The following is a 13635-nucleotide window of genomic DNA, read 5'->3' as shown; positions in this document are numbered from 1 at the left end:
GAAAATCATTATCCTCACGCTGAGACTCAAAGCATTAACACCTGCGGCGAAATTGCTACACCTAAACCTTAATTTTGCCATAAATTACCTAGAGGTGTCATATTTTCACAGGCTAGCTCTATAGCACAGCCATAATGTTCAGCCATATGCTGAATCTGCTACTGAAGAACATGGATTTAAGCTTGATTATTGCGCATGGGGTTATTTAGCCACGATACAGTGTCATTTGCAGACCTGTGTGTTGCAGCCTCTCCAGAGGGGTGGAGAGATGGCTCAATCAGCAGGAAAGTGATGTTTATTCATGTACTGCTGCTCTTCTTGGTTCGCCGGGGTCCCTAAGGTCTTTGGTAGAATCTAGGGAGGTTCTGTATTATTAATGAAAATTGATTCACGACTTACTCACACTTTCTTGCTCCCAAGCTCCTGTTTTATAAGGTCATTTTATGCTCTGGTTACGAGGAGAGGACGGAGGACACGAAATGAAATATGTTCCTATTTTTCCTTCTTTGATTTTACCTTCACCTCTAGCTAACACTGCTGGAGAACCTGCCTAACAATGATGTAACGCCGTGCTGCTGTGTCCAATGGAGCCAGGAATTAATAGAGGGAGTGGCTTGGCTCCGGGTCCCCAGTGAGCGGCGCTCATTTGGAGGATGAGTTTGGCACTTAGCGCCCTGCCAATTGGCTTGATGGAGATGTGGCAGTTATCCCCCACTCTGTATATCCCGCTTTCAGCCTCTCTTGCTCTCTGGGGCAATCCAGGGGATACCCAAGCAAATGAAAAGTAAACTCACCTACAAACACATCAAATCTCTTCTCTGCTATCAAAGCATTTACTATGAACTCTGACTAAATGTGCAACTAAACCAAAAAAGAAGACTTCCCAGCAGGCAACAGAACAGAGATCTGAGTCTAAAGCTAAACAGCTTTAAAGTAGGAAGCGTGATTCTACAGATGTTCTAGACAGAAAACGCAGTGCTTTTAACGGTAAGGTGCACCTGGAAAAGTCAGGACACTTTTTCAAGCGGCAACAATGCAGCACAGGATGACAAACGAGCAACTTTAGCTGTTGCACGGACGATCGCATGCTAAACGGCACGGTGTCAGACCGGACAGGGTGACACCGGGCTATGCGCCACAGGTCCATAACGCCACACAGTTTGTCCTTCGAGAGCAATCAAGAAACACACAGACAGAGTTAGAGGAAGGGACAGCAGAGGTGAAGAGAGAGGAGAGAACCCCGCAGAGGAGGCGGGAGGGGGACTCACAGTATCTCCAGATCGCGCAGGGCTCGGAAGGCTCCATCTTCGATGCAGCTGATGTGGTTGCTGTCCAGTTGCCTGCAGATGAGAGACAGAAGTCAGCGGCAGGTCTGCAGACGATGGGTGGGGGCTGAGGGGAGGGAGGAGGAGGAGGGGGAGGAGGAGGAGAGGTGGGGGCTGCGGGAGGGAGGTAGACACACTAACACACACACTCATATCTACTATCCTCTCCTCACCGCAGTCGGGATAAAGGACCAGCTGGCTAAAAGTGGCCTTTCTGGCTGTAACCTCCTCCTATCTCGTCCTCTCTCTCTCTCTAGCCACACTGCTGAGTGTGGGGGCAAAGAGAGGTAAAAGAGAGAGAGAACAGGAGGCTGGCTATAGTGCACAGCCCATACCGTCTGTCAGTTCCCTGTAAATATTAATTGCATTTTCTCCCCCCAGCCCACTCTTCCACCTCTTCTTCTTTTTTTTTGAAGTCAGAAAGGGAGTAATTTCATTACATTAGAGCAGCCAATCCATTACATGCTTTTACCGGCTCTGTCACAGAAACAATTTCATTAAAGGAAGGGGTTCGTAAATCAGCTGGGGTCACGATGCTGGACGAGCAGACGCGAGGGGCACTTCTTCCTTTTTGCTTCTTTTTCCTTTTACTTTAATTTGCAGACTTTGCCATCTGCCCCTCCTTCTCTCTATTTACCCCTCCCTCTTTGAGTTCTTAAAAGAGATGGATCTGAAAGAGGCTTGAATAAAGAAGAAGGAATCTAAGCGCTTTCCTTAAGTCATTTGTTCGGCAAACAGAGCTGCGGTGACATCTGACCCGTGACAGACACGGTGCCTTCGCGTCTTTAGAGACGGAACATCTCTGGCATTTCTTTCACTCCATCCCTCCTTTCTAAAAGACATGCATCTGTCTCCATAATTGCTGATGGGACAGACTTTATGGCAGCCACCCACCGCAGATGCATTAACCATCACTCTGAAAATTAAATAACCTTTACGAGCAAAAGCAAAATGTTTGTCTTTTGTTTCTCTTTTTCCATCAAAAACATATTAAGACTGGCTGCTGTTAAGAATAAAACAATAACATAAGCCAGCGCTTTGACTCTGAATTGTAGTGCAATCACTTTTAAAAAATAGAAACAACAGCTTATTTTATAAAATGGCAATCAACAATTATATACTGTAAATGAAATGTACAAATGAATTTCGTACAAAAACTGTAGCAAATATGTGCCTTTATTTACACACTGTAAATAAAATTGCTTCATTTTGATACATGGACATCACTGAAAATTACAGTTCATTAAGAGAGTCAGATGTTGATTCATGAAGCACTTCATTTCATTCATTAAAAGTATCAGCTCATTTGTTCTAGAATTAGACTACACTAATAAGAACTTGTTCATAATACCATAATACACAATTGTTCATGAATCAGGAGAGACCTGCTTGTTTTCACATACAGTCTGTGAGGACAGACTTCTTTGTCATTAATTCATGGTATGCAGTCTTTTTATTTCATATATTTTGATATAAATGTTTTAAAAGAATGGTTTTTAGCATGTATATCACAAGAAGCACATCATTTTTACATTTACATTTAAGCATTTGGCAGATGCATTTATCCAAAGCAACTAACATTGCATTCAACCAGTTCATGCATTCCTTGGGAACTGAACCCATTACCTTGGTTTTGCTAGCGCCATGCTTTACTTGAGCTACAGGAATGGACTTTTCTATACTGAAAACCTTATAGATTTTCTTAAGAGACTTTTAACAATGACAATACTGATCATAGTCAAGGGCGAATACGGTAGCTGTCTTGAATGTAGATATGTGAGCGTGCAGTGTGTGGGAATATCTGCGTGTTTGGTCATTGTTTGGAGAGGTGGGACATGGTAGTGGTGGGTAATGAAAGTCCCAGTTTTAATTTTCCTGCTCTAATTACATTGGCCTTTAATCATCTCAGTTATGAGCCGTATTGGCACTTTAGAGCTCCCGTCCTGCCAGTGTCCCATCTGGAGTGAACGAGAGAAAGAAACAGATATGGGTCTTCCTTCCCTTCACTAGACTATTAATCTGTCAGAGTCAGTGTTGCTAACCAGCAGCCGCATGGCCGTATTTCATTCACGCTCGATAGCTAACACAGCAAATGACTCAGAACTGGCTGTCAGTACAGCCATGATGATGCTTGATCAGAGCTGCAATATATTAATCTCATAGTCTATAATCGTAACAGATATACAGTATGTGACCTTTCATGGCCGCCAGATGAAGTGTGGTCTGAGGATTTGTGTCCACATCACACCACTGATCCCTCGCATCCTCTTGTCTCTTCTGGTTTTGTTACACTTTGATTTTTCTCATCTCATTCAGTCTTGTCTCTTTTCCTCAATTCTCTTTCTTACAGTGTCATATCACTTTGTGTCTTATCTCAGTTCTTCTCTTCCTGTCTTGTCTCACTTTTGTCTCTGGTAGTCTTTGTCATCTCTTCTTTCATCTCACTTTGAATCTTCTCCTCTAGTACTGTCTCCATCTCATTTTTGTCTCTTCTCTTCTCACCTCTGCTCATTTTATCACTCCATTTCATCTCAAGTCATCTCTTCTAGTTTTATCTCTTATCTCTTCCTCCACATTTCATAGAATTTAGTATCTTCTTTTTTCTTCCTCTCTTCATTTTTTTACTTCACCTCACCACATCTTATTTAATCTATTCTTCTCTTCTCTTCTCTTCTCTTCTCTTCTCTTCTCTTCTCTTCTCTTCTCTTCTCTTCTCTTCTCGCGAGATGTAGGAGAGTGGTGGAGGGTGTGGTGGGGAAGAACGCTTCGGTTTCAAATGTCCGCTTGCATATTTTCTTTACTTGTTTTCTTTATTTTTTTCATTTTTCAAATTTTTGTTTTTATTTTGTTATTCTAATTTTGTTAAGTTAGATTTTGGTTTGTGTTGTTTCAAATTAATTTGCGAGTGTGAGAATGGCGTCGCTCCCAGGTGAGCGTGCGTCCGCCACGGTGTCAGGTGTGTGCCGGAACAGGGAGTTTCGGTGGAAAGTGTATTATTAGCAGTAGGAGAACAAATCGGTTGCGCGAAATATATCTTCAGCGTCTAGGATGAACAAAGCGGTTTGTTGTTTTTTCTTAAAGAGGAGCGACTTGTTGCGCAACTAATTGAGAGTGGCGTTGTGGTTAATGGAGGTTTTTTGTCCAATCCTTCCCTTGGCCACGTTAACGTCTAAGGTAATTATTTCGAATGTGCCGCCGTTCATTCCCGACGAAGTTATTGAGAGAGAACTCATTAGGTTTGGAAGAATTGCAAGTCCGTTAAAAATCATATCACTGGGTTGTAAAAGTTCGGAATTGAAACATGTGATGTCGTTTCGACGACAAGTCTTCATGTTTTTAAAAGAGCCAACGCTGGATATATCGTTTCGGGTCATGGATGAAGGTAAGTCGTTTATGATTTATGCTTCTACAGCTGGATTAAAATGCTTTGAGTGCGGTGACGTAGGCCACAAGCGAACTGCTTGTCCTCATAGAGTTCAAGTGAACATGAATGAGGAGGATAACGTTGATAATGTAGTATCTGAGGTAAATGACCGACTGTAGACAATAGTCAAATAGAACGAACGGAAATGGTAACAGAACAGGCTGTAGCTGAAGTACATGAGAGTGATGAAGGAATAGTGGTTCAGGAAAATGCAGTGCAAGATGAAAGTCAGTCTGTAGTGGTACAAGATGATATGGATGAGAATTTTTTGAGTCTTGGGACTGCAAGCACTAGCGAAGTTGGAATGCTTAATCAGAAAATGGAAAGTACTGTAGAAGGTCTACTAGAGGATGAATGTTTGGTAGGTATGAGGGATGAGGATACATTTCTCTCAAATGTCAGGTTTTTTCTGAAGCATGTTCTCAAATGGAAGATGTAATTTTTATTCTCTACAAGAGATCAATTATTTTTTGGACGAGACATTTGGAAGAGCAGTAGAAATTAGTGACTTTTTTTTTTCAGATACTGAGAAATTTGTGATGAAATCTGTGGTTAAATTACAGCGTACTGTTGGGTTGGATGAACTGAATGAAAAAAAGAGATTTAGATTGAGGAAACTGCTTACAAAATTAAGAAAGCGTAAAGGTTCGTCTTCAAAAAAATAGAAAAATGATGCACTGGGTGTTTTTCCTGTCCTGTATTTTTCTGCCTTTTGCTGTCTTTTACTCTTTTATGAATATGGGGCACATGAGAACAGGCTCTCTTAATATAAATGGAGTGAGAGATCAAAATAAAAGAGCTATACTATCAGACTTTATGAAAATTAGGAAAATAGATATTGTTATGTTACAGGAGACTCATTCTGATAGGTCTAATGAGATAGATTGGGGTTTATGGTGGGAGGGAAAATATGCACTCAGTCATGGTTCTAGTACAAGTGCTGGAGTTGCTGTTCTGTTTTCAAAGTTTTTAACTGTTGAAATTTTCAAAATTGAAGTAGTAGTAGCTGGAAGGGTGTTATTTGTCCATGCAGAGGTTGAAAGAATAACATTTTTATTTATTAATGTCTACGCACCAAATGTTGTGTCAGAGCGGATTGAGTTATTTTTAAAGATAAAAAGTTATATCTCAAAATATGATAAAAGTGTTTGCATAGTTATGGCTGGAGACTGGAATTGCACTGAAAATTTTAATGTAGATAGGAATAGTGAAGAACCTAATTTTCAATCAGGTGTAGTGCTATCTAAAGTGATTCAAGAGCATGATTTAAGTGATGTCTGGAGAAATAGGAATGAAGGGATAAAACAGTATACATGGGTTAAAGTAAGTAATAATGAAGTTAAAGGGGCTAGATTAGATAGGTTTTATATGAGTAAGTTTTTTAATAATAGAGTGATGGATGCTGCCATTATTCCTAGTGGTTTTTCAGACCATCATATGATAACTATAGATATAAATAAAAAAACAGCTTTTAGATCGCAGCATTATTGGCATTTTAATAAAAAATTATTATATAATAGGTTATTTTGTGAGAGTTTTACTCATCTTTGGGAAAATTGGAGGTTACAAAAAAATAACTATGAAACTAAAAGTCAGTGGTGGGAGGTTGGGAAGGTGCATATTAAAATTTTCTGTCAAAGTTATGAGTCTCAAGTATCACTTAAAATTAGAGATACTGTGCAAAATTTGCAATGTGAAATAGAAGAAATAGAAAACATGATGTTGGACAATGAAGAAGGGATTAAGAAAAGTGATGAATTAAGTAAGAAGAAGTTAAAATTGAAACATCTTTTACAAAAGCAAGTTAAAAATGCTTTAATAAGGTCACGTTTTTGTTCTGTTAAAGATATGGATGCTCCTAGTGCCTATTTTTTTTAAACTGGAGAGAAATGTGGTGCAGCATAATCCTATGCTTTATCTAAAATATCCAGATGGGACAATTACGGATAATCCAGATGAAATGAGAAAACTTGCTGTTGGTTTTTATGCTGGTCTTTTTAATGCTGAACAATGTGATGAGGAGAGTGTTGCGGACATCTGCCAAGATCTTCCTAAGTTGCAACCTGAACAGAGAGAAAAGTTGGACAGTGACATTACTTTACAAGAGCTCACAGATGCAGTTAAACAACTCTCATTGGGACGTTCGCCTGGTATTGATGGGATAACTACGGACTTTTATCACCATTTCTGGAATGTTTTGGGTCAAGATTTTTATGAAGTAACAAAAGAGTGTTTTGAAAATGGCTTTCTTCCAAGTAGCTGCCGAAGAGCAGTATTGTCATTGTTACCTAAAAAAGGGGATTTAGGATTTTTGAAGAACTGGAGACCGGTTTCACTTTTATGTACAGATTATAAAATTTTGGCAAAATGTTTAGCGAATAGGCTGAAAAGATATTTGGACACAATTATTCATAGTGATCAGACGTATTGTGTACCTGAACGGTCTATTATGGATAATCTTTTTCTTTTAAGAGATGTTGTTGATTTGAGTTTTAAAGAGAATATTAACATAGGGGTTTTGTCAATAGACCAAGAAAAAGCCTTTGATAGAGTCGACCATGGATATCTTTTTAGTGCGTTGAGTTCTTTTGGTTTTGGTGAAAAGTTTATTTCTTGGGTAAAACTGTTATATCGAGATGTTTCTGTTCTAGTGAAGGTGGGAGGTGGGTTGAGTGCGTCAGTCCCTGTAAAAAGGGGGATTAGGCAAGGATGCCCACTTTCTGGCCAATTATATAGCATTGCCATTGAACCACTATTAAGAAGAATTAGAAGGGATCTTAAAGGTTTTTTAATACCAAATGATTTTAATTGTAATAAAATTGTGTTATCTGCTTATGCAGACGATGTAACTGTTTTTATAAATGGACAAGAAGATGTCACCAATCTTACAGAGATTCTAGAGGTATATGAAAAGGCATCTACTGCAAAAGTTAATTGGAGTAAGTGCGAAGGATATGCAATAGGTCAATGGCTAAATCAAAGGCTTCCAGATTTACCGGGAGGGTTAAAGTGGGGTAGAGAAGGTTTTAAAGCTTTGGGTGTTTTTTTAGGTTCTTCTAGGTTTCAAGAAAAAAATTGGGAGGGAATGCTGGAGAAGGTGGTGGCCCGATTATCTAGGTGGAGGTGGCTATTACCACAAATGTCTTATAAGGGGCGAGTTTTGGTTATTAATAATTTGGCTGCGTCCACACTATGGCATAAGTTAATGGTGCTTGAACCACCAGAAGAATTGGTGATTTCCATACAAAAGAGATTAGTGGATTTTTTCTGGGATGGCAAACACTGGATTCGTGCTGCACAACTTTTATTTGCCTCCTTGTGAAGGAGGACAGGGATTGATAGAAATTAAGTGCAGAATTCAAGCTTTCAGATTGCTTTCAGCTCAAATATTTTTGTGTAGAAAAGACTTGGTATGGACTCGTACCGCTGGTGCAATCTTGCGAAGAGTAGAAGGGTTGAATTATGATCGGCATCTTTTTTGGATAAAAATTCAAGAGATGGACTTATCAGAGATCACATCTTTTTATAAGTCAGTGTTACAAGCATGGGCTAAAACTTTCAGGATTAAAAGAGTCTTTGAAATCCCGAAATACTGGGTGTTGGAGGAGCCACTGTTTCATAATCCAGTAGTTCATGGTATACTGTTGTCTTCAAAGAGTGTCCAGGAGAACATGCTGAGACGAAACTGTACAAAATGAAAAGATTTGGTCGGTTCGGAGGGATGGAAGTCTGCAGAGGAGATTATGTTTTTCACGGGACTGCGATCTCGACGCCTGGCTATCCGGTTTTTGGAGGAAATACGTTCTTTTTTTTGCCAGGACATTATAGAGAACTGATACAAAGAGAGGATCTGAATGAACAGACTGACGTTCCACCCTCAGAAACTGCTTATTTCGTCAACTTGTGACACCAGTGTGTTGGAAGACCAACCTATAGAGGGCTCTGAAATATTTGAGACATGGACAGTTGATGAAATGTCTAAAAAGGTTTATATAATCTATGTGTTAAGACTGTTCATAAAGAGGCACTGAAAGAGCGGCAGCCGTTGAAATGGATAAGGAGTTTTGGGCCAAATTTTCCCTGTATAAGTTTCCAATAGAGAAGCGGACTGGGGATTTGCAGTGGAGGCTTATTAACGGGGCAATAGCTACAAACAGATATAAAATGTGTGTCTCACCTTAGTTAAGGGGTTGTGTGGGTTTTTTGGTTTTGTGGTGAATGTGGAACTTTTGATTTTTGAATTGTAAATGATTGGAAGAGCTTTTTAAAGTTTTGATGGAATGGTTTAGAGGTTTTGGTGAAACTTTTTCAGAATGTGTTTTTGTAGGGGGTGTTAAGTATAGAATGTAAAAAAAGATAATTTTTGGTCTCTTAAACTATGTTTTAGGCACAGCAAAACTGTCAATTTGGAAGACTAGAAAAAATAAACTACTTGGTATTGGTGGTTTGGACCCAGTGAAAATGTTGAAGGGCTTAATCGCAAATAGATTGAAAATTGAATTTTCTTACTATGTTTTGGTGGGAGATTTAATAACTTTCAGAGAAAATTGGTGTGTAAGGGAAATTTTATGTTGTATTTATGAAAAACACCTTTTTCTTAATTTTTAAAAGACTGGTGTTGTAATTATGTTTTGGTTTTACATTTGACTAAAAGATTAAGGAAATATGTTATGAATAAGGATTTATTGTAGTAGTAATGATATATTGAAAGAAAATTGTATTCAATAAAGCTGTGTTAAACCTCTCTTCTCTTCTCTTCTCTTCTCTTCTCTTCTCTTCTCTTCTCTTCTCTTCTCTTCTCTTCTCTTCTCTTCTCTTCTCTTCTCTTCTCTTCTCTTCTCACCAAATCTCATCTTTTTTAGTCTCTTCTCATCTACTCTCCGTCTCACTTCTTTTAATATCTCCTGTTCTCAACTTTCAGTCTCATTTAATCTTCATTACATTCTTTCTTTTCATCTTGTCTTATCGTCACTCTTCTCTTGTGTATTTTCATCTTATCTTGTTGTTTTTCTTCTTCTCTTCTAGGCGCTTCTTGTCTGTTCTTTTCCAGTCCTGTCTTATTGTCTCAATTCATCGGGCCTCATATTTCATTTAGTCTGGTTTCAAATTGTCTCATATTATCAAAATTCATCTGGCCTCATTATCTCATTTTGTCTTGTCTCATTTTTGTCTAATTTCCTCTTGTCTCATATTATTTCACTTTGTCTAGTCTTGAATTCTTTTATTTAGTCTGGTCTCATATTGTCTCATTTTCAGAATTCATCTGTCCTCATTATCTCATTTTGTCTTATCTCATATTGTTTCTTTTTCATCTAGTCTCATATTGTCTCATTTCATCTTGTCTCGTCTGGTCTTATATTGTCTATTGTCCTAATCGAACAGAAGGGCAGTCTCAGTGTGGATGGGTGTCCTGAGAAAGTGTTTATTTCAACACCAGCAGTGCACATGAAAAGCCGAGATCTGCTGTATGCAGAGTCCTGTCTGCTGGGCGCAGAAGCTTGTAAAGCAGACAGCGACTGCACCTCGTCCTCTTGGCCATAATTCAAACCCACGCGCAGTCACAGAGTGACATTCTGGGTACAGGAGCATGAAGTAGAAAGGCTTTTATTAACACCCAGATGAGAGCCTCCCAAAGGGGGACAAAAATTGTGTCCACGTATCTGATGCTGGGTAACCATACAGGACACACTGCTCTCTCGATTATACCTCGGCTTCAGGTGATGTAGTATTGTGTACCCTACATGTGCTGACACCATTCGGCCTCTCTATCCACTGTGAATAACAAATGTCAACAGAACGAATGCATGTAAGCCCATTTCCCATGAATCCACTGCTCATACAGCACCTTTTCTAATGGGATCCGTACCCCGCAGACACAAGCATGTCATGTTGATATAGAGCTCATCAGGCATGTTTTCTCCAAAGGATTTGCAGTGCATGTGATAAGGGACTCGACGACATCACCTGCACTCGATGCTTCTCGAGGTTAACATGGCTGGCGTAGCATGTCTTTTAAACAGTAGGAGGGCACGGCTAAAGCCATAAACGCAGAGGGAGATATTGTGTCTGGTTTATTAGGGTGCAACATAGACTCTCGTTAGCTGGAGGAATCATCTTGACCATTTTATCCAGATGGCCCCTCTATAAAGGGTGGAGGATGCTGGCTGAAGGCGGATGCTGACTCCAGCATGCTGTAGACTGTAAAACTGTGGAGATGCGAGGACAATATAAGAGGCAGAGATTCAACGTGCCCTCAAAACATGCATAGCCATTTTTAAACAGAGGACATTAAGGTAGAAAAGCATATGAGAAAATCAATTCATTCCTGGAACGCTGCCTGTGCATTTTTTTCTACTCCTTCCCGTAAAAAAAAAAAAAAAAAAAAAAAAAAAGGCTGGATGATTTCAGCAATTAAATCAAGAGTCACCTTGCCACGTGTTGCAGATACAGGTCAGTGGGAGAGAAACAGACAGCGCTGCTGACGTACAAATCCATCCTTCTCCCTCAATCCTCGTTAGCCCTTTTTTCTCTAAAAAGCCCTACCTGAAGAAATGAGTGTTGCCTACCTGTACCTATCATTCAACCATCAGAGTTTGACAGTGCACATGACAGTGATGTGATTAGCACTCAAACACTGTCTAGTATCACAGACATCACTCTAAGAACGTCAGGGGAACACATGCTGCACAAAAACGCTGTATGCGTGTAAGGGAAGTGAAAGCTCCCAACTGTTGGGAATGTTACATTTTATAGAAATGCATTACAATATTGTCTATAAAATACAACTAATAACATTGCTTCTTTTCATCTAAAGCAACGTCTTAAATTTATTTTGTTCTATTTAAAAAAAAAATTAAATATATACACAATACTCAAAATGTATCAAGCATGTTACATTTTTTTTTTAATTTTCAAAAAAAAAAAAAAAAAAAAAAAATTTTTTAAAAATCGGAGAAAGAAGCATTAACAATTAATTATCAAGCAGCAACCTTCCTCTTCTGTATAAGCCGTGACACAATAGCCGCATTTCCACTGTCGGGCCAGTGCGAGCCAGGGCTTAAAACGGGCCGGGCAGGGTTAATAGCCTCGGGCCAGTAGCACTGAGGCCAGAATTGCGCAGCGTTTCCACAATCGGGCCTGAAGCTCCGCTGCGCGTCACTAAAACCCGCCCTTTACACGCCTCTCAGGAACAACGTCACGCAACCCCATCATTTCAACAACAAAGAGAAGTTATCAGAAAACTAAGAAATAAATCACTGGAACTAGCGCGATTACAAAACGAATGATAACAGCGGCCTTTTGTTTGCATGCTTTGTTAAATATTCAAATTCAAAAGCATCGATGTAAGTGATACATTGATCATAATGAATCAATTTATCAGGACTCAAAATTAATCACACAGAAATAAATGTATTTCTATTTTATTTATTTATTTTTAACGCTTATGAAAATAGCCTACTTATTCAGTCGAGTCTGTTTGTTTATTTGTAGCCACAGTAGCCTATATACGTCACATTTAGAATGAATGATAATAACTCTATTTTTATAAAAGCTCCCGAACAAAAATCATTATTATATTTTGATGACATGCTACGCGGAGCTAAACTCTCGAGACGAGACTTTTGACAGATAAAATATGTTACTAAATAAATACACAATTGTGATAGAGAATAAGAAGCTGACGTCTGGTTGCATTTACCATGTTTATTGTTTAGCGTGCATAGTCTTTTACATCGCTTATAAATATTTCTGCCTTTTATGGTGATTATAATCCACATCGGATCGCGTTATTTCAAACACTCGCTGCTGACTGAAAGTGAGTTTTGAGCTCAGCTTATTTTTTAAAAGTTTTTAATGTTGATGTTATAGCTGTTAGCTTTCTGAAATGATCCGCGGCTCTGACGCGCTCTAGACGCGGAGAAACTCCGCCCTTGTTCATAACCACTCCTCTAGCCCCAGCTGGCCCGCTTTGGCCCAAGGTTTTCGTCGGGCCAAAAAACCCTGGCCGTTGGCCCCGAGGAGGCCCCGACGAGGCACGATCAAGCCCCGGAAGTGACAGTGGAAACCCGACTGGCCCTGGCACGCACTAGCACGCCCGCTTTAAGCCCGACAGTGGAAACACGGCTAATGATGCACTGTTCTATGTGTATTTAGCTTTGATTTGAAAGAAAACAGCGCATCCTTGTGGTGCGGCTGATACAGAAGAACATACGCAGCATACGGTGATATGGAGAGACACAATGGAGATTGTTTGCAAAGGAATTGTTGAATAAAGTCGTTATTTTTGTTTTCTTCACTTACAAAAAGTATTCTCGTCGCTTTTCTAGACCTTGACAGTGTAACTTACTTGGCAGTCTATGGGACAGTCACAGGCCTCCTGGTTTTCATCCAAAATATCTTAAATAGTGCTCCGAAGATGAACAAAGCTTTGGAATGACATAGGGGTAAGTGATTAATTTTGGGGTGGAGTATCCCTTTAAGGGCGTGGCCACTTGAGTGACAGGTGGATTGCTGCTGCTGTCACCACTGTCAAGCTAGGTGGGCGTGGTTTCAGCAACCAGCTCCACCTACATCCAGCCTCTTTGCCCATTTTCGATTATCCAGGAGTGACGCGTGGTTATTTATTTATTTATTTTTAATTCAACAGTTAATGACTACTGATTTCTTATGCATTCTGATTTATTTTGAAGTTAATTACAAATGAAATACAATTCTAAATAAAAAAAAGTTCAATAAATAAAGTTTATTTTTTGGAAAAATGCAACTATTAAATAAAAAGATTACATGATACTACATAAATATTACAGTGTCACTGTAATACCATCAGGTCACTGTTTGTACATATCTGTAACGTATTTATAGAAATCCATTGACCTGTGTATATGA

At 39.3% G+C, this 13635-nt stretch overlaps 1 protein-coding gene across 1 annotated transcript in view; it reads right to left on the bottom strand.

The window, feature by feature from the left end:
• slit3 (slit homolog 3 (Drosophila)) overlaps positions 1-13635 on the bottom strand; it is a 170616-nt gene that overhangs the window by 64010 nt on the left and 92971 nt on the right. Inside the window, exon 6 of the mRNA XM_042770385.1 lies at positions 1269-1340. Coding sequence (XP_042626319.1) covers positions 1269-1340 — 72 coding nt within the window. The remainder of the gene's footprint in view (positions 1-1268; positions 1341-13635) is intronic.

This window comes from Cyprinus carpio, chromosome A14, assembly GCF_018340385.1.
Source record: "Cyprinus carpio isolate SPL01 chromosome A14, ASM1834038v1, whole genome shotgun sequence".
In the NCBI taxonomy this organism is placed as follows: Eukaryota; Metazoa; Chordata; class Actinopteri; order Cypriniformes; family Cyprinidae; genus Cyprinus; species Cyprinus carpio.
The sequence above is the reverse complement of the archived record's forward strand: the minus strand, read 5'-3'. Positions and strand labels throughout refer to the sequence as shown.